The sequence below is a fragment of the Pecten maximus genome, chromosome 11 (assembly GCF_902652985.1).
Source record: "Pecten maximus chromosome 11, xPecMax1.1, whole genome shotgun sequence".
NCBI classification, from domain to species: Eukaryota; Metazoa; Mollusca; class Bivalvia; order Pectinida; family Pectinidae; genus Pecten; species Pecten maximus.
Genome location: NC_047025.1, coordinates 14,280,631 through 14,303,092, shown reverse-complemented (window position 1 = coordinate 14,303,092; position 22,462 = coordinate 14,280,631). Strand labels below are relative to the sequence as shown.

The window sequence follows — 22,462 nt, the reverse complement described above, 5'->3', positions numbered from 1 at the left end:
ATTAAGATTAGTTATTCTGAAGTTTTATGAAACAGACTATACCTTATAGCAGAATACCCAAGGTTGTGGAAACGGTTAAATATTCAGTCATAAAAATATTCCAGATGAAGATATCTATTCATTATCATATATTAAGCTTAAACATCACTTGAATACTCCTGTAAACTTGTAAACCATGCCAGCTGATCTTTAGACCAGAGAACGTGTGTTCCACCATTTATGTTCAAATGGAACTCTTTTGTGTTCTATTTATAGAAACAGGTGATTTCCCAGATCATATCAGACATCGTTTTCTTTGACTTAATAATTGATTTACAATGTCTTTTACTAGCTTTCTGTTCTGAACAAAAGTTATTTATCAACAAGAATGAAGTCTTTACTTTATCTTCAAATAAAGATGGTAAGTTATTATTTGTATGTGTGTTTAGTTTTGGGTGCTCTTTGCACTGACATGTCATCTGTAGCCTGTAGGAATACACAAATTGTGGCGAAAACATGTGTTCCAGTTACTTAATTTGCTGAAGAAAATTGAACACATAAAGTAGCAAAATATTTCACATGAATTTTTACTTTTGAACACCATTTTGACACTCAGTCAAAGATTTATTTCCTTGAAAAAAGGTAGGGGCGCCCTTATTAGGTCAAATAGGGTAATTAAAACCAATTACAGGTAATTAACATTCCCTTGCTCTAATTCTTTTTTTTTTATCAGTGGATTTAGATTATACACGCCCTAACCATAACACCAGCATGAGTCTGGCATAATAAAGCTGAAGTATGTTGGTACTAATTACACCTTTGTGACGATGAGGATCTACCTTCCTACAATTGTGTTTCTGAGCATGAGAACATTAGGTCACTGTTACTATAAATGGATGTCTCAGTTTCAATCCCATGGGTAGAATATGGAAGCATTTACACTGCCTACATTGTAGTTAATACTGACACAATGAGGGATTGGTAACTTAATTATCTTCATGTTAGTTTTAGAAGAGCTGATCTGAATTCCTGCATTGGTTCCACTCAAGCAATATTTTGACAAAGAAAGGAGTGCTTTTATGTTTCTTGTTTGTATCCTTATTCCTTGGTCCGTAATAAAGACTTTGAGTTGTTAACAGTGATTCTGTTTAAAGTTGTTGAACGTTAAACAAAATAAACCAAATTGTTGATGTTCTCATAAAACTTTTGTTTGGTTTTCCATGTTTTTCCCAGTGTTGGATTATCTGATCTGAGGGTAAAGCTGGTAATGATCCCTTGACTATTGTATACATAAAAAACAGCTGCCGTGATTTCTTTCTGTTTTTTCAATGTTGGTAATTTCAGGTTTAATGTAGAATTTCTGTGATGCATCCTTCTTCCTGACTTTTACCATCTCCAGTAACTACGTGAGAACATTTCTCTCTTTTGTATTCCTTCCAGTTTTTCTGATTTTGGATAAAAATGCCATACTCCATAACCTGTGATATGTGTGCTGTCTTCATGCCATACTCCATAACCTGTGATATGTGTGCTGTCTTCATGCCATACTCCATAACCTGTGATATGTGTGCTGTCTTCATGCCATACTCCATAACCTGTGATATGTGTGCTGTCTTCATGCCATACTCCATAACCTGTGATATGTGTGCTGTCTTCATGCCATACTCCATAACCTGTGATATGTGTGCTGTCTTCATGCACTCTTAAATTTCTTAAAAAGCCTTAAGTTGAGCTTGCTTTCTATGCTACATTGCTGATATATGATTGGTACCTTAGTGATATCTGGATGATATCTGGATGATATCTTAGTGATATCTGAGTGATATCTTGGTGGTATCTGAATGACATCTTAGTGATATCTGAGTGATAATGGGTGATATCTGTGATATCTGAATGACATCTTAGTGACATCTGAGTGATATCTGGGTGGTATCTGGATGATATCTGAGTGATAATGGGTGATATCTGAGTGATAATGGGTGATATCTGAGTGATATCTGAGTGATATCTGAGTGCTATCTGGATGACATCTTATTGATATCTGTGTGATATTTGAGTGATATCTGAGTGATAATGGGTGATATCTGTGTGATATCTGTGTGATATCCGAGTTATATCTGGGTGACATCTGGAGTCCTATAGATATGTGCTGTTTTGTACCTTAGTCTCAGATAGAAAGGTCTTAAGGGCCTCTACCAAAATTGTGAATTTCATGACCCTGGGATATTACATTGCCCCTGCGGAAGGGGTAAACTTTACTATAGTTCATATAGGGAAATCACATTTTTGACTACCAGTTGTTTGATTTCTATCGGAATTCATTTTTGCTTGGTTAACATTATCAGCATGGGAAGGCAGGCTTATGGGCAGGGCCAAAATTGGTCAAATTAACTGAAATTTTTCAAAACTCAGGTGACTGTTAAGGCCCATGGGCCTCTTGTTGGTGGATGTTGTGACCCTTGAATGGTTTGATTTGGCAAAGCAGAAGCCAGTTGTCGGCAAAAAGCCATACTTTTAATTTGACATTCTGGTATGTCATTAATTTGGCAGAGGAAGAAAAGTGGCCCTAGTGCTGTTCCTTGAGGCACTCCAGCCAGGCGACATGTTTTTCCTCCTGCGACATATCTGGTATCTTCAACATCCTTGATTTTCCTCTGTGTTAGAAATAATGCTGTTCTCTGCTATTCAGGGGATGTGTTACAATCTTTGATAGGTTCATACAATAAAAACACTTAGCTATGATTGGAGTATTTAATTACATGAAAACCTGCTGGTGTCCGATTGAAAATTCAGAAGAGGCTGGAAAGGTTTTTGATCCAGTCAGAGGCCAAGGGTATCATCTTGGATTTGAATTAGATAGAGGAAATCTTTCCTGCATAACCATTTAATAAGAGAAGTCCAGTATGTCTCAAGATATTAATAAGAATTTTTTTTTCTTGATTTCGAGATAAGAATTTGGACAACATTAAAGTCTTGACTTGATTATAGATATCAAGTTGGATATATATACTGTACAACACTTGACGTCAATGTATACCGTTGCTTTCTTTTTTTAACCCAAATAGATATATGATTTTGATGAGCAGGTGAGATGTGAACCCTGCCTTGCGTCACAGGTGTACTTCACTTCACAGGTGTACTTGAAGTCTTTCGCCTGATAAAACACTCCTCCTTTAATATTCCCTGTTATGTTGGTTAGGATCGGAATGTGCCAAAATTCACCATTGTAGACTCTCAGATAACAGAAAAAAACAGAATTCGAAATAAAGAACATTGATATACCATTGATAGATCTATTAGTTAAAAACATGTAAAAATAATTCTGGTTAAGTAACTACATCAAAGTTTTGGAGAGAGAAAGTTCTTATTTCAGGTTTTTTTACCATTTCCCGTTCTGTTACAGTATACTGGGGTAAAACTGTATTAGCACACAACGCGTTATACTGATCTAAATTCAAGAGGGCAGATTCTGGATACAAGAGGCCCCTTCCTGGAGAGGAACACCTGTATTTATATTACCCTATACTTCTGATTATTACCCAACAAATATTTGATGTTTTTAGGATGTGCAACATCAAATAATTCCTTATCTATGATTAGGAAAGTTTTTAATGGCCTACTAAATGTGCTGTGTTTTTATTTGGCGATAGACTTGGTATTAAGGGCCGCATAGCTGTAGATATAGTGTTTTATAGCCTGGGTAGTTTATAACTGTGAGGAAACCGAGATGTGTGCCTTGGTGGGATCTAGATATAAACAAATGCATGTAGAAATATGTGATGAAATATTTTGATATATATGATTTTGAAGGAGCATATTTGTGGCTCATGGAACAAGTTTTATTATAATACTTAGGAGCAGGTTTTAGGATCGTAATAGGTGATCTGTGAGGTGACATTGAGGTTGGGGACACATTTTAATATATAATTTGTGGGGGCATATCTTTATAGATAATCTGTAGTGGTACAATGGAGGTTATGGAACATCTCTATATATAATTTGTGGGGGCATATCTTTATAGATAATCTGTAGGGGTACGATGGAGGTTGTGGAACATCTCTGTATATAATCTGTGGGGGCAGGTCTTTTAATATATAATCTGTGATCAGTGGGGTGGAGGCCAGGGGCACATCTGTAGGGCAGGTCTTTATTGGTGGTATATGGGGGCAGGTCTTTATTGGCGGTATATGGGGGCAGGTCTTTATTGGTGGTATATGGGGGCAGGTCTTAATAATCTGTAGGGGTGGGATGGAGGCTAGGGGCACATCTGTTACAAGGGCAGGTCTTTATTGGTGGTATATGGGGGTAGGTCTTTATTGGTGGTATATGGGGGTAGGTCTTTATTGGTGGTATATGGGGGTAGGTCTTTATTGGTGGTATATGGGGGCAGGTCTTTATTGGTGGTATATGGGGACAGGTCTTTATTGGTGGTATATGGGGGCAGGTCTTAATAATCTGTAGGGGTGGGATGGAGGCTAGGGGCACATCTGTTACAAGGGCAGGTCTTTATCGGTAGTATATGGGGGCAGGTCTTTATTGGTGGTATATGGGGGCAGGTCTTTATTGGTGGTATATGGGGGTAGGTCTTTATTGGTGGTATATGGGGGCAGGTCTTTATTGGTGGTATATGGGTCAGGTCTTAATAATCTGTAGGGGTGGGATGGAGGCTAGGGGCACATCTTTATCAGTAATATGTGGGGGCGTATTCTGTGATCTCTTGGAGTGGGATAGAGGTTGGGGGGCACATCTTTATGTTTGTAGTCTGAATATGAGGGGGCAGGTGTTTTATAAGAAATCCGTCTGTTGGGTAAAGTGGAGAAGATCTTTATTATACAATTGAAGTATGGGGTTGAGGGATATAGCAAGTTTCTGGTGTCCCAAGACCATGTCTGTTTCCAAGGGCGAAGTCGAGGGATATAGGCATGGTCAAGGGACACCAGAAACTGGCTATATCACTCAACCACATACTTTAACCATTTTATTATACCGATACAAACTGGAGAAATTTATTTTAACAGATTTTTTTAAAGCCATAAACTGTGTAACAAGCTTCCATGTGATTGTCCAAGCCACCATTTTGATACAATGTATCAGGTTCAGCAGACTGACAACTGTCAATCTCCTCAATTGTTTTGTCCCTTGTCTCCAAATAATGCACCAACACTGCCACAGAGGCCTTCACGGAATTCCTAGTGCTTTTAGAATCTTTTTCTTCAAGAAGTGACTTCAATTCACTTTCATCTAGCTCCGAAAATCTTGACAGTGCCATTTCAGTGGACCAGTTGTCTGCAAGTAGGCGGTGCGTTCAGTAGCAAGCTCGGCTACGCTAGTAACAAACGTCATCTTTGGAAACAAGCTCCACCAACCTCGCGTCTGATTGACTCGGCGGAAAAACCCGAAGATGCAGGTGTGTGTTAGCTCAGGGGTGTGTTAATTCTCAAGACTAACGCACAGGACTAATGCACAGGACTAGCGCACAGGACTAACGCACAGAAAAGCAAGGTTAAACAAAAAGGAGGGAAGTAGTCTATTTAACCAGTTAACTTTTATATAGAGTTGATAAAGTAGAGGTATGCTAATATAGCTATACTATATGATAATCTTTGGGGGTTAGATTTATAGTTAATCTGTAAGAAAGAGGGGGAACTAGTCATTTTACATAACACGTTGGGGTGGGGGGGAGGCAGGTCTGAGATATAGAATTTCGGAAAGTGTACCTTGTGAATGATAGCTAGATTATACACATAATTCATGGTTGACTTTTGGAGTGTTTTTACTGTAAACCAAGCCCAGTCCATCCTTATTACAATATATCTCTAGCACTCAAACCTACCACTCAGTTCAACATGTCATCCTACATAAAATAAGTGCAATTCCCATAAAACAGCTGGCGAGCTTATAGTGTGTAATTAAATATAATGTACCAAGAGACAGGTTTGTCTGAATTTTGCCATATCTCAGTCAAATATTTATTGTTACAGTTTTATCATCCATACTTGTACAAATTCCACTCCCTGTTATCAGAGTTTGATATCTAGTAGATATCACCTTTGCCAATTACATTCCAGCTTTATTCCATACACCCTGCACAATCTAAACATTACCTACAAAATCACTTTTAAAGCAATTTCAAATTCATGGCCACAGAAATATTTCATTGGAGTATGCGTGTCAAGGGTCCTGTGATGAGGGGGAGCTCCATGTGAATGATCCCATTGATAGTGTGTTGACTCAACATATCATCACTTGTTTCCTAAAAACACAAACACGTTATCAATTAATTGACAGTTTTCAAATTTTATTTTCATGTTGCATGTCAAGATTTGAGTCTGTGATGATATCATGACTTTTGACCCTATAAGTATTTTATATATATATATGATACAACATATATTCAAGAAAAGTATATAGAATATTCATGCACTAGGTATAATAAGCTTACTTTGATATAAAAGATATTGGTTTTACGGAACCATCAATTATTTTAGAAATATGTCTGCATAAAAATCTTTTTTTTTTTTTACAAATTATGTTAGGACCCATCAACAAACTATTCCAAAAGCATTGCTTCCTATGAAATAAACAGTCATTTTTTATCAAAATGGAATAGATGATAAAATCCTTCCCTAGTAAAACAAACAGGAAGTTGATGATAGAGACATTGCAGTTCGTGATAAATACATATCTAAGTAAACAGGAAGTTGATGATGGACACATCTCTATGTAAACAGGAAGTTGATGATGGAGACATCTCTAAGTAAACAAACACGAAGTTGATGATGGAGACATCTTTAAGTAAACAGGACATTGAGGATAGAGACATTGCAGTTCGAGATGAAGACATATCTATGTCAACAGGAATTTGATGATGAAGATATATCAAAGTAAACAGGAAGTTGATGGAGACATTTTTAGCTCACCTGGACCGAAGGTCCGGTGAGCTTATGTCATGGCGCAGCGTCCGTCGTCCGTCCGTCGTCCGTCCGTCCGTCGTCCGTCAACATTTACTTCAAATCGCTACTAGTCAAGAAGTTCTTATTGGATTTTGACCAAATTTGGCCAGAAACATCCTTGGCAGAAGGGGAACAGATTTTGCATAAATGGTGACTCTGACCTCCGAGGGGCCAAAGGGGCGGGGCCCAATAGGGGAAATAGAGGTAATTCTTTTAAATCGTTACTAGTCATAAAGTTATGAATGGATTTGAACCCAACTTGGTCAGAGACATCCTTGGGGGAAGGGGAACAGATTTTGCATAAATGGTGGCTCTGACCCCTGAGGGGCCAAAGGGACGGGGCCCCAATAGGGGAAATAGAGGTAATTTCTTTAAATCGCTACTAGTCATAAAGTTATGAATGGATTTGAACCCAACTTGGTCAGAAACATCCTTGGGGGAAGGGGAACAGATTTTGCATAAATGGTGACTCTGACCCCAAAGGGGCCAAAGGGGCGGGGCCCAATAGGGGAAATAGAGGTAATTCCTTTAAATCGCTACTAGTCATAAAGTTATGAATGGATTTGAACCCAATTTGGTCAGAAACATCCTTGGCAGAAGGGGAACAGATTTTGCATAAATGGTGACTCTGACCCCCGAAGGGCCAAAGGGGCGGGGCCCAAAAGGGGAAATAGATGTAATTCCTTTAAATCTCTACTAGTCATTAAGTTATGAATGGATTTTAACCCAATTTGGTCAGAGACATCCTTGGGGGAAGGGGGACAGATTTTGCATAAATGGTGACTCTGACCCCAAAGGGGCCAAAAAGGCGGGGCCCAATAGGGGAAATAGAGGTAATTCCTTTAAATCGCTACTTGTCATAAAGTTATGAATGGATTTGAACCCAATTTGGTCAGAAACATCCTTGGGGGAAGGGGAACAGATTTTGCATAAATGGTGGCTCTGACCTCAAAGGGACCAAAGGGGCGGGGCCCAATAGGGGAAATAGAGGTAATTCCTTTAAATCGCTACTAGTCATAAAGTTATGAATGGATTTGAACCCAATTTGGTCAGAAACATCCTTGGGGGAAAGGGGAACACATTTTGCATAAATGGTGACTCTGACCCCCCGAGGGGCCAAAAGGGTGGGGGCCAATAGGGGAAATAGATGTAATTCCTTTAAATCGCTACTAGTCATAAAGTTATGAATGGATTTGAACCCAATTTGGTCAGAAACATCCTTGGGGGGAAAGGGGAACACATTTTGCATAAATGGTGACTCTGACCCCCCGAGGGGCCAAAAGGGTGGGGCCCAATAGGGGAAATAGATGTAATTCCTTTAAAGTGCTACTAGTTATAAAGTGATGAATGCATGCATGTTCTAAAAACTATTCTTGAGATCTTTCAGACCTTTAGAGAGTCTGGACTTCATTAATCTTTTAAGCAGTTCGGATTCCCACACTATAACCATATATAGCATTGTTAGAGATTTACAAATAAAACAAATTCAATATGAACATTATTTTGACATTTGGTCCAATTCAACCAGGTGAGCGATACAGGCCCCATGGGCCTCTTGTTTAGTAAACAGGAAGTTGATGATGGAGACATCTCTAAGTAAACAAACAGGAAGTTGATGATTGAGACATCTCTAAGTAAACAAACAGGAAGTTGATGATGGAGACATATCTAAGTAAATAGGAAGTTGATGATAGAGACATCTCTAAGTAAACAGGAAGTTGATGATGGAGACATTATCTAAGTAAACAGGAAGTTGAGGATTTAGACATATCTAAGTTAACAGGAAGTTGATGATCGAAACATATTTCTAAGTAAACAGGAAGTAGATGATGGAGACATCTCTAACAAAACAGGAAGTTGATGATGGAGATATCTCTAAGTAAACAAGAAGTTGATGAAGGTGCAATCTCTAAGTAAACAGGAAGTTGATGATGGTGACATCTCTAAGTAAACAGGAAGTTGCTTATAGAGCCTTCCCCAGTAGTAAACAGTAAGTGGATGATGAAGACATCTGTAAATCAACAGGAAGTTGATGATGGAGATAAGTTAACAGGAATTTGATGGTATAGTCATCCTCAGTAGGAAACAAGACGTTTGATGATGAAGACAATTACTGATATTTTTGTCAAAGAATTACATGAAATATTGCTATTGTAGCTGTGCTGCAGTAATGTATAATTTGTTTCTCAGACAAGTATAACATCCAACATGAAACCAGGAATGAGACACAGATATTGGACTGAAAATCAGAGATTGATGATCTCATGGCCAAACAGTTACACACAACAAGTTAATATTGTTATCAAGTGATGAATTAGATCCAAAGCAATAGACTTCTTGCACAAACTTACGAAACCACAGATAACTGTTGAGTAAATTTGTTTTAGCAGTCCATGTTTGCGTGTCAATTGTGTTCAGTATTGTTCAATGTTCCGCATTTGATGCCTAGTGGCCAGTGCCATCAGCCCGTCTGATTTAAAAGATGAAAGGTCCGATCCCGAGAGATGCACGCCCTGAGGTCTGGTACTGCTCCATTGTTGATTCTGATACATGGGATTTATCATGAGTCCAATTACAAAATTGTATTATGGTTATGAATAAATATAGCTTAATTCTGTCCTTACCGTGTGTGAAGTAGAGATTAATTGTGTGATACAGGGTCTGGGGTTACATTACTGGGATGTGCTTGTCTATCTTTTACTGACGTAGTTGTCGCCTAAGGTCTTGTCACAGACAATGTATTACATGCAATTATCCAGGAACTGGACCTGAGTTTAGTGTTGGAAGTCTCAAATCCAGATACATCGCCATGCAGGGTTGGCTCATTCATTAAAAATCTTTCTAGTTTTCCTGTATTACTCACAGTATTACCACTTTCCACTATATAATTTACATTTTAATTCCTTAAGGAAATCTTTATGTCTTTAGCTGTTTGAAAAACTTTTTTTTTTTTTTTTAATTTATATATTTTAAGCACTTAAGTTATGGTCTACATTCAGCAAATTTGCTATTTCCTGATTTTTGCTATTTCCTGATTTTTGCTATTTCCTGATTTTTTCATGCCATAAATATATAATAAAAGGATTATGATATAATCTTTAATATCGATCTGCACAGTCTAAACCATGCAGTTTGGGCTATAGGTACATTTGACACAAGATGTATGTCTGAGGTATCGCATGAAACCCTCAAGCAATTACTTGTTCATGCATGTTTATACCATTTGATATTATAACATAATCTAAACAAATACAAAAAAGGGTTCTTGCCAGTCCTTCATCTTTTTCCAGCATGAGGTTGTATTTTGGAAAATTATTTGCTGCAGCAATTTCTTCAGCTGGGTTTTATACTTCGTGAAATGTATAATGAAAATTCTGGTTACCCAAGCTTCCTCAGACATGGATGTGAGAAATACCTGAGCTAGGGTAGAACACCATTGATTACAAACAGCTAATTGACCCTGATTTATGATTGCTTTGACCACTTTAATGGCATAATTATGGAATTAAAATCACAGCTGATGTATAAACACAATCTACAGCTAGGGATCTGGCCTGCTTGCTTCAGGTACCTACACCAGGTGTATGGGCGAGTCCGTTGATCAGGGGATACTCTTGTTGTCGCCACTTAATCAGTATAATTACTGGTCGTCGTATCTTCACCGATCTATCCAATCGAATGTACTTTAACAATGCATCTACTCAATCAGTGTATCAATGTATGGAAATCAATCGTGGTCGGGTTCATTCGAATGTTTGCATGTCAAATTGAGTGTTCATTCATACTTCACACATTCATTTTATGCCATTCATTTACTGAGGCAGAAAACTGTTCTTTCCTCTGATTGGTTGATTGGATGATGCTACTGCTGTTTACCTGGTCACCTGATAACTATATGCAGGACATTGTTGTAGTAATTCATGTTTTCTATTGACATCTATAATCAGCTCCTGTGGAAATTGAAAAGCCGTTTCTTTATCTTCAATATATTTAATGTCCAGTGTTTGGAGCAACTCTTCTTTTTAGATATGGCTATATTAATTATAATTAATATCTTCCCTGAAAGGGGCCGCGTTGACCGATTGGTTAAGGTGTCCCGACACTTTATCACTAGCCCTCCACCTCTGGGTTGCGAGTTCGAAACCTACGTTGGGCAGTTGCCAGGTACTGACCGTAGGCCAGTGGTTTATCTCCAGATACTCCAGCTTTTCTTCACCTCAAATCCTGGCACGTCCTTAAATGACCCTGGCTGTTAATAGGACGTTAAACAAAAACAAACCAAACCAAACCTGAAGTGATAAGCTAGATTGACTTGCGGTAACACACATGCTTTCACATAGGTGACCAGGGTTCGATTCCCCAATCGGACATGGTAAGGTATAGGGTCACCTGCCCTTACTGTACTGTCTGTATGATCCTGGATTTCTCCAGATTTCTCTTTGTCACTTACAGTTTCCTCCCACAGTAAGACATATCTCACTTCTATCCTGGTTAACAAGAGGGATTGATATTCCTTATTAAATTCATTTGGCAATTGTAAAATAAATAAAAATGGTTTATTTTAAATTTCTGTTTGAATGACTATTTTATTACATTGCTGGACTCATTCAGCAAAGAAAAATCATACTGCAGCATTTGAAATGTCAACCAATTTCAATTTCATATTACAAAATAAATAAGAAATAATAAGAAATACATTTGGGAGTTATGTTAAAAACTTTATTAATGTGAAATGCAAAATAAATTGAATTAGGAATATTTTCGTTTTCCAGTGTCATGCAGAGAAATTAATAATATTTTCCTTTTCGAGAAAGATTATTCCCAGGACAAATAGAGATTTTCTAGTTGCATGATCTTTTCAATTTACAAAGAACAGACAGACAGTGCCCTGTAAAGCATTGCCTTTGAACGCATACAAATACTAATGATAAAATATAGGGATCAGAAACTCGAAAGCTGCAGGGCAAATAAAAAAAATTCATCATACAACAATAAGTCTGGTTGACACCATGTTGAGTTTCTATAGCGTTATTTTATGTAATGAAGACCGAACACAAAGATTCCCCAGGGTGAAAACCTTCGGCTACCATTGTGTATTTTGATTTGGTAATTGGACGTTTGATTGGTCAAATTTCATATACTCTTTATAATTTTAGAACGGAATGACGTGTTGCAGAATTGGTGAGATTTCATATGGTAATCTATGATTTTAGAAGGGAATGTCGTGTGGCGGAACTCGGTCACTGTATAGTCATTGTTTGTTTGCCTAGTGTTATGAGGTGTGGACACGATGATGTTATAATGCCTGATTCCCCACTCATCAATACTAATAGTCATTATCAGTTTGTAGATGTAGCGCTGAAACGATTCGCTTAAGGAAATGCATTTTTATGGAAAAATTTACCTTGCAATTTGAAGCTTTAATATCCATATTCCCAAATGAGTCGGATACTCTTTTAACAAATGTTTACAGCATTCATCATTTTATACCTTAACCTCAAAGCTTTTTCACACTTCAAACAAAGCTACTGGAAGCCATTTACCACTCATTGTGAATGTGGCAGAGATATATCTCCCCATCTGTGTGTGATTGTCACGGTAACCTGTCATGTTATCATGCCATCAGGGTAGCTCACCATAAACCAATCACTAATCTTGTTGACTCCGATAGGATATTATTGTTGTATACACTTTAGCCAGTGTGCAAAACACTTCAAATCTCTTAATGATTTTATGGACAAAATTCAAATCTCTTAATGATTTTATGGACAAAAATGTACCTTAAATGTCTGCAGGTTTTATTGTATATTCAATCCCGATTTGATAAATGTGGGTTGGAAGGTTGAGGGGATTTTACCTTTTTTGTAACCCAGCATGCATGATGTTAGCATAGAAGAATTAAATGCTGACGTTTGTATCAGCTATAACATGCCATGAAATTCTTGAGAATTTGTCAGTGTTTGGTACCCCAATATTGAATGAGGTTGGGAGAATTTGTCTGTGTTAGGTACCCCAATATTGAATGAGGTTGGGAGAATTTGTCAATGTAAGGTACGTACCCCAATATTGAATGAGTTGGGATAATTTGTCTGTGTTACGTACCCCAATAATGAATGAGGTTGGGAGAATTTGTCTGTGTTTGGTACCTCAATATTGAATGAGGTTGGGAGAATTTGTCTGTGTTAGGTACCCCAATAATGAATGAGGTTGGGATAATTTGTCTGTGTTACGTACCCCAATAATGAATGAGGTTTGGGATAATTTGTCTGTGTTACGTACCCCAATAATGAATGAGGTTGGGAGAATTTGTCTGTGTTTGGTACCCCAATATTGAATGAGGTTTGGAGAAGTTGTCAATGTAAGGTACCCTGGGCCAATATTGAATGAGGTTGGGAGAATTTGTCTGAGTTTGTACCCCCAATGAGCTATGAGATTGAGAATTTGTCTGTATTTGTACCTCTGTTTCCAATGAGGTTGGGAGACCTGTGTTTTACCCTAATGTGATGTAATCTTGGAGAATTTATTTGTATTTGTACCCCATCCAATGTGCAGTGAGGTTAGGGATACTTTGTATATGTTTTTACCCCAGTGTTATACAAGCTTGGGAGAATTTGTATTTGTCTGTATTTGTACCCAAGTGTGATGTAGGCTTGGAAGAATTTGTCTGTATCCAATATACCCCTATGTTCAATGAGATTGGAAGACTTTAACTGACTTAAGTTTGATAGAAGCTTTAAAGAATTTGTCTGTATTTGTACTCCTATTTTCAATAAGGTTGGGATACTATAAGGACTCGCACAACTAAATTATTTACTATGTTATTACTAGTGACTCCATCCCTTTATTCGCTCCTTTGAAGTTCAAATGATGTGAAATTTATATCAAATTAAAGTTTGAAGTTTTTTCTATCAGATAAATGTTGTTATTGTATAGGTTTAATGGCATATAAGAGCACTCGAAAGTACTCGAAAGACAGTAACCCTGACATTTACAGTCAACTGGGGAACCCCCACCTGGAGAATTCCTGCCTATTTATACCTCGAATCCTACATCATTCTGTTTTCAGTAGGAGCGTATATGTTTGATTTTCCAATTCACAAGACCCTACTCTTTATTCTCATATATAGAAGGTACCCATTTAAGATGTTATATACTCAGGAAAACAGCTACAAATCTAACAAGTTGTGTGGGAGTGTAAGGTTACTTAAGTTGTGTGGGAGTGTAGGGTTACTTAAGTTGTGTGGGAGTGTAGGGTTACTTAAGTTGTGTGGGAGTGTAGGGTGACTTAAGTTGTGTGGGAGTGTAAGGTTTCTTAAGTTGTGTGGGAGTGTAGGGTTACTTAAGTTGTGTGGGAGTGTAGGGTTACTTAAGTTGTGTGGGAGTGTAGACTTACTTAAGTTGTGTGGGAGTATAGGGTTACTTAAGTTGTGTGGAGTGTAAGGTTTCTTAAGTTGTGTGGGAGTGTAGGGTTACTTAAGTTGTGTGGGAGTGTAGGGTTACTTAAGTTGTGTGGGAGTGTAGGGTGACTTAAGTTGTGTGGGAGTGTAGGGTTACTGGGTACTTTATTTGTGTGGGAGTGTAGGGTTACTGGGTACTTTATTTGTGTGGGAGTGTAGGGTTACTGAGTACTTTATTTGTGTGGGAGTGTAGGGTTACTGGGTACTTTATTTGTGTGGGAGTGTAGGGTTACTGGGTACTTTATTTGTGTGGGAGTGTAGGGTTACTGGGTACTTTATTTGTGTGGGAGTGTAGGGTTACTGGGTACTTTATTTGTGTGGGAGTGTAGGGTTACTGGGTACTTTATTTGTGTGGGAGTGTAGGGTTACTGGGTACTTTATTTGTGTGGGAGTGTAGGGTTACTGGGTACTTTATTTGTGTGGGAGTGTAGGGTTACTGGGTACTTTATTTGTGTGGGAGTGTAGGGTTACTGGGTACTTTATTTGTGTGGGAGTGTAGGGTTACTGGGTACTTTATTTGTGTGGGAGTGTAGGGTTACTGGGTACTTTATTTGTGTGGGAGTGTAGGGTTACTGGGTACTTTATTTGTGTGGGAGTGTAGGGTTACTGGGTACTTTATTTGTGTGGGAGTGTAGGTTACTGGGTACTTTATTTGTGTGGGAGTGTAGGGTTACTGGGTACTTATTTGTGTGGGAGTGTAAGGTTACTGGGTACTTTATTTGTGTGGGAGTGTAGAGTTACTGGGTACTTTATTTGTGTGGGAGTGTAGGGTTACTGGGTACTTTATTTGTGTGGGAGTGTAGGGTTAACTGGGATACTTTATTTGGTGTGGAGTGTAAGGTTACGGGGTACTTTATTTGTGTGGGAGTGTAAGGTTACTGGGTACTTTATTTGTGTGGGAGTGTAGGGTTACTAGGGGTACTTTATTTGTGTGGGAGTGTAGGGTTACTGGGTACTTTATTTGTGTGGGAGTGTAGGGTTACTGGGTACTTTATTTGTGTGGGAGTGTAGGGGTACTTTATTTGTGTGGGAGTGTAGGGTTACTGGGGTACTTTATTTGTGTGGGAGTGTAGGGTTACTGGGTACTTTATTTGTGTGGGAGTGTAGGTTACTGGGTACTTTATTTGTGTGGGAGTGTAAGGTTACTGGGTACTTTATTTGTGTGGGAGTGTAGGGTTACTTAAGTTGTGTGGGAGTGTAGGGTTACTTAAGTTGTGTGGGAGTGTAGGGTTACTTAAGTTGTGTGGGAGTGTAGGCTTACTTAAGTTGTGTGGGAGTGTAGGGTTACTTAAGTTGTGTGGGAGTGTAGGGTTACTTAAGTTGTGTGGGAGTGTAGGGTTACTTAAGTTGTGTGGGAGTGTAAGGTTACTTAAGTTGTGTGGGAGTGTAGGGTTACTTAAGTTGTGTGGGAGTGTAGGGTTACTTAAGTTGTGTGGGAGTGTAGGGTTACTTAAGTTGTGTGGGAGTGTAGGGTTACTTAAGTTGTGTGGGAGTGTAGGGTTACTTAAGTTGTGTGGGAGTGTAGGGTTACTTAAGTTGTGTGGGAGTGTATATAGGGTTACTTAAGTTGTGTGGGAGTGTAGGGTTACTTAAGTTGTGTGGGAGTGTAGGGTTACTTAAGTTATGTGGGAGTGTAGGGTTTCTTAAGTTGTATGGGAGTGTAGGGTTACTTAATTTGTGTGGGAGTGTAGGGTTACTGGGTACTTTATTTGTGTGGGAGTGTAAGGTTACTGGGTACTTTATTTGTGTGGGAGTGTAGGTTACTGGGTACTTTATTGTGTGGGAGTGTGGGGTTACTGGGTACTTTATTTTGGTGGGAGTGTAGGGTTACGGGTACTTTATTGTGTGGGAGTGTAGGGTACTGGGTACTTATTTGTGTGGGAGTGTAATGGTTACTACTGGGTACTTTATTTGTGTGGGAGTGTAGGGTTACTGGGTACTTTATTTGTGTGGGAGTGTAGGGTTACTGGGTACTTTATTTGTGTGGGAGTGTAGAGTTACTGGGTACTTTATTTGTGTGGGAGTGTAGGGTTACTGGGTACTTTATTTGTGTGGGAGTGTAGGGTACTTGGTAATTTATTTGTGTGGGAGTGTAGGGTTTGACTGGGTACTTTATTTGTGTGGGAGTGTAAGGGTTACTGGGTACTTTATTTTGTGTGGGAGTGTAGGGTTACTGGGTACTTTATTTGTGTGGGAGTGTAGGGTTACTGGGTACTTTATTTGTGTGGGAGTGTAGGGTTACTGGGTACTTTATTTGTGTGGGAGTGTAGGGTTACTGGGTACTTTATTTGTGTGGGAGTGTAGGGTTACTGGGTACTTTATTTGTGTGGGAGTGTAGGGTTACTGGGTACTTTATTTGTGTGGGAGTGTAGGGTTACTGGGTACTTTATTTGTGTGGGAGTGTAGGGTTACTGGGTACTTTATTTGTGTGGGAGTGTAGGGTTACTGGGTACTTTATTTGTGTGGGAGTGTAGGGTTACTGGGTACTTTATTTGTGTGGGAGTGTAGGGTTACTGGGTACTTTATTTGTGTGGGAGTGTAGGGTTACTGGGTACTTTATTTGTGTGGGAGTGTAGGGTTACTGGGTACTTTATTTGTGTGGGAGTGTAGGGTTACTGGGTACTTTATTTGTGTGGGAGTGTAGGGTTACTGGGTACTTTATTTGTGTGGGAGTGTAGGGTTACTGGGTACTTTATTTGTGTGGGAGTGTAGGGTTACTGGGTACTTTATTTGTGTGGGAGTGTAGGGTTACTGGGTACTTTATTTGTGTGGGAGTGTAGGGTTACTGGGTACTTTATTTGTGTGGGAGTGTAGGGTTACTGGGTACTTTATTTGTGTGGGAGTGTAAGGTTACTGGGTACTTTATTTGTGTGGGAGTGTAAGGTTACTGGGTACTTTATTTGTGTGGGAGTGTAAGGTTACTGGGTACTTTATTTGTGTGGGAGTGTAGGGTTACTGGGTACTTTATTTGTGTGGGAGTGTAGGGTTACTGGGTACTTTATTTGTGTGGGAGTGTAGGGTTACTGGGTACTTTATTTGTGTGGGAGTGTAGGGTTACTGGGTACTTTATTTGTGTGGGAGTGTAAGGTTACTGGGTACTTTATTTGTGTGGGAGTGTAAGGTTACTGGGTACTTTATTTGTGTGGGAGTGTAGGGTTACTGGGTACTTTATTTGTGTGGGAGTGTAGGGTTACTGGGTACTTTATTTGTGTGGGAGTGTAGGGTTACTGGGTACTTTATTTGTGTGGGAGTGTAGGGTTACTGGGTACTTTATTTGTGTGGAGTGTAAGGTTACTGGGTACTTTATTTGTGTGGGAGTGTAGGGTTACTGGGTACTTTATTTGTGTGGGAGTGTAGGGTTACTGGGTACTTTATTTGTGTGGGAGTGTAGGGTTACTGGGTACTTTATTTGTGTGGGAGTGTAGGGTTACTGAGTACTTTATTTGTGTGGGAGTGTAGGGTTACTGGGTACTTTATTTGTGTGGGAGTGTAGGGTTACTGGGTACTTTATTTGTGTGGGAGTGTAGGGTTACTGGGTACTTTATTTGTGTGGGAGTGTAGGGTTACTGGGTACTTTATTTGTGTGGGAGTGTAAGGGTTACTGGGTACTTTATTTGTGTGGGAGTGTAGGGTTACTGGGTACTTTATTTGTGTGGAAGTGGGAGGTTACTGGGTACTTTGTTTTTGTAGGAGTGTAGAATTACTTTGTATATAATTAATGATTTGTGAAGTATAATTGATGTTTGTGAAGTATAATTGATGTTTGTGAAGGGGTATGGAGTCGTTTGTTGTTTGTAGTGTTTTGAGTCTTGGAATGGGTACTTGTGTGCTGCAAAAGAATTTGATGTGCTACATTTTCTAGACAGCTGATGTCATCTGTTCGTCCTCTGATCTGCTTTCTGATTTGAAAATCATATTTGAGATCCTACAAGAGATTGAATGAAAGGACACCTAGATATTATTGTCCTGGTCTGAGCCTGGTTTTGTGTGACGTCCTCTTGTTAATATACTTTGTGTCAGTCTTGTGACACTGTGTCTCCTAGCAGACAGGGATGACACTATCCCTGCAGAGACGGAATGGAAAGACTTACTTATCTCGGAATCCTGTCTGGAAAAATATATTCATAATTTCCATATATATACTTTGGCACATGGACTTGATAATAAGCTTTTATCGTCTGTCCGTTGACAAACTAGGCTGTACAATTTCTCCTTCACATTCTAAAAAAAAGAGAGAAAAATATTATTGTCATTGATGATGTTTTATGTGAGCAAGTTTTATTTCAACTCTATCATGGAAATACTTTTCTCAATGTGTAGTTCATCATTAGGAATGTAAGAATAATTATAGACTGGATGCTTTAATTGACTAAAGGGATAGGATGCGATCTCTTCAGTTTGGGAGATAAAAAAGGTGTCTTTCTGATCTCTCTTAAGTGGTTGTAAATATTTTACCATAAAACAGACACCCCCAATTAATGGACCTGGTATATAATATGGAGTTCATGAAGTGAGGAATGTAATAATTTGTGAAGGATACAAACAAGTGCTTCGACACGTTTACTTCTGACCTCAAATCTCTTTAAACAGGTATATTTGTATGTTATGTAGGTACATTATATCTTGTTAACGAGGTATAAGAACTGGAAAGTGGAGGTCAACACTCATGTTTTTACGTATAATCCATGATTTCTGTGAGTACTCTGTAACGTAACAAGGATAATTTCGGGGTTGAGTAGAATCATGATATTTTGATGGAAGAGAAGAAATCTGGGCTGGCATCGGTTCACAGAGTGCATCTTCAATACCTTACTCAGGTGTTGCCCACGTGTACCGTACCTGTCAGGTCTTTGGAATTGTTTTGAGAATATTTTTCAGATGTAATGAAATGTTTTTCAAAGTTCTGTTTTTTGCTCTTTTTGAGGTTGGAAAAAAATTGTGAAAACACATTCATGGTATGGCACCATAATAACTGTTATAAGATAAATTTCCTTTTTTTTCATTTCGTTTAGGTGTGAAATAACCCTTTTGCTGTATTTAAAGTTTATAAAGTAATGTCAGTTTCAGGGCTGCACAATATCAGCACCTTTAATTTGCTGTTTATCTACATGTATGAGGTAATAAAAGACAATACTTTTGAGGTGAAAATTGTACGTCGGTCCTATTCACGAGTCTTGTACACAGACTATGAACTTTGTTTTGTTCTATCAAAACAACCGAATTATTGATAGAAGATCAAATTTTCTATAAAATTCCAATTTCATATTGCGGTAAAGCAAACAGTAAAAAAACACAATTTTCACAGATTTTGCTCTATGCTCATGTAATGTTCTTATGATAGACTATAACTGTTGGCACAGTCTGCGAATATGCATTCAATTAGTTTCATGATAATATGTATTTTGCCGGCATCCCTCCTCGACATTCAAAACCCCCGGTTTCTACCTCTAAACAATCACTCACAAGGCATAGTCGTTCTCTTATGCTAATTTTTAATTGAGTATTTAGAGTAATTAGAAGATGGATAGGAATTTAAAGTATTGGGACACTGCATTGGGATAAACATAGATTCCTGGAATTTTATACTTTTAACTATCATTGCCTTAATACTTTAAAGATTAAACTGTTAAATGCATATCAGGGAACCAATTTCTTGGTTAATATCAACAAACACATACGTACTTCATGAATTTAGGTACAGGGGAACCAGGTACTGCATCCACATGATAAAAAACACTAATATCATGATTATATCAACTTTTTGCTATTTCGAAGGTAAAATAAAATTGTGAAAAACAGATAATGAGCCGGGGTAAGCAGCGATTATCTGGGCTTACTTCTCCGAAAGTACTACATAGGTTTAGCACTCTAACCCATAAACCGTTTTGACTTTGCATTTTCTGTTTTTTATAAGCCATCAAAATTTGCCATAAGCATTATAGTCTGTGATGTCCTTTATTTTTCTACTGATCTCTTTGAAACCTACATTTTAATCATATGTAGTTGTGTTTCCAGGAAGGTGGTTTTTGTCCAAAGATCTTACTTCTTATATTTTTGAACCGATCTCTTTGACACCAGATGTCAGTATGAATTGTGTATTGTTTATATAAATAACTATGAACTGTACATATATATCCACCGACTAGCATGTGTACTGTTTTTATGCATTTTCAGAAAATGTGGACAATTTACGTCGCTGTATCACAGCAGGATTCTTCGCCAATGCAGCATGTCTGCACTACACAGGAGAATATCGGTCAGTCCGAGATGACCACCCACTCCACATTCACCCAACATCTGTCCTGGCGGTAGAGAAACCCCCTCAATGGTAAGTGTTGAGTTCATGCCCCCCTCCCCTCAATGGTAAGTGTTGGGTTCATGCCTCCTCCCCCAATGGTAAGTGTAAGGTTCATACCCCTCCCCAATGGTAAGTGTTGAGTTCATGCCCCCTCCCCTCTAATGGTAAGTGTTGGGTTCATGCCCCCCTCCCCTCTAATGGTAAGTGTTGGGTCCATGCCCCCTCCTCTCTAATGGTAAGTGTTGGGTTCATGCCCCCCTCCACTCTAATGGTAAGTGTTGGGTTCATGCCCCCCTCCCCTCTAATTGTAAGTGTAAGGTTCATACCTCCTCCCCAATGGTAAGTGTAAGGTTCATGCTCCCCTCCCCTCTAATGGTAAATGTTGAGTTCATGCCCCCCCCCCTCCCCTCTAATGGTAATTGTTGGGTTCATGCCCCCTTCCCCTCTAATGGTAAGTGTTGGGTTCATGCCCCCCTCCCATCTAATGGTAAGTGTTGGGTTCATGCCCCCCTCCCATCTAATGGTAAGTGTAAGGTTCATGCCCCCCTCCCCTCTAATGGTAAGTGTTGGGTTCATGCCCCCCTCCCCTCTAATGGTAAGTGTTGGGTTCATGCCCCCCTCCCCTCTAATGGTAAGTGTTGGGTTCATGCCCCCCTCCCCTCTAATGGTAAGTGTTGGGTTCATGCCTCCTTCCCCAATGGTAAGTGTTGGGTTCATGCCCCCCCCCTCCCCTCTAATGGTAAGTGTTGGGTTCATGCCCCCCTCCCCTCTAATGGTAAGTGTAAGGTTCATACCTCCTCCCCCAATGGTAAGTGTTGAGTTCATGCCCCCCCCCCCCCCTCCCCTCTAATGGTAAGTGTTGGGTTCATACCTCCTCCCCTCTAATGGTAAATGTTGAGTTCATGCCCCCCTCCCCTCTAATGGTAATTATTGGGTTCATGCCCCCTTCCCCTCTAATGGTAAGTGTTGGGTTCATGCCCCCCTCCCATCTAATGGTAAGTGTAAGGTTCATGCCCCCCTCCCCTCTAATGGTAAGTGTTGGGTTCATGCCCCCTTCCCCTCTAATGGTAAGTGTTGGGTTCATGCCCCCCTCCCCTCTAATGGTAAGTGTTGGGTTCATGCCCCCCCTCCCCTCTAATGGTAAGTGTTGGGTTCATGCCCCCCTCCCCTCTAATGGTAAGTGTTGGGTTCATGCCCCCCTCCCCTCTAATGGTAAGTGTTGGATTCATGCCTCCCTCCCCTCTAATGGTAAGTGTTGGGTTCATGCCCCCCTCCCCTCTAATGGTAAGTGTTGGGTTCATGCCCCCCTCACCTCTAATGGTAAGTGTTGGGTTCATGCTTCCTTCCCCAATGGTAAGTGTTGGGTTCATGCTTCCTTCCCCAATGGTAAGTGTTGGGTTCATGCCCCCCTCCCCTCTAATGGTAAGTGTTGGGTTCATACCCCCCTCCCCTCTAATGGTAAGTGTAAGGTTCATACCTCCTCCCCCCAATGGTAAGTGTTGAGTTCATGCCCCCCCCCCTCCCCTCTAATGGTAAGTGTAAGGTTCATACCTCCTCCCCCAATGGTAAGTGTTGAGTTCATGCCCCCCCCCCCCCCCAGCCCTCCCCCTATGGTAAGTGTCAGGCTTGTGCCCTCTTCCCTACAATGGTAAGTGTTGAGTTCATGCCCCCCTCCCCTCTAATGGTAAGTGTTGAGTTCATGCCTCCCTCCCCTCTAATGGTAAGTGTTGAGTTCATGCCCCCCTCCCCTCTAATGGTAAGTGTTGAGTTCATGC

General features: G+C 39.6%; 1 protein-coding gene across 2 annotated transcripts in view; it reads left to right on the top strand.

Moving 5' to 3' along the window:
• LOC117337388 (probable ATP-dependent RNA helicase DHX35) overlaps nucleotides 1-22,462 on the top strand; it is a 192,164-nt gene that overhangs the window by 162,448 nt on the left and 7,254 nt on the right. For both annotated transcript variants that reach the window (XR_004534805.1, XM_033898361.1), the window contains exon 22: nucleotides 20,564-20,717. Coding sequence is in view for 1 of the 2 variants with exons in the window: in XM_033898361.1 (XP_033754252.1) it covers nucleotides 20,564-20,717 (154 nt within the window). In the remaining variant the exon portion in view is untranslated. The remainder of the gene's footprint in view (nucleotides 1-20,563; nucleotides 20,718-22,462) is intronic.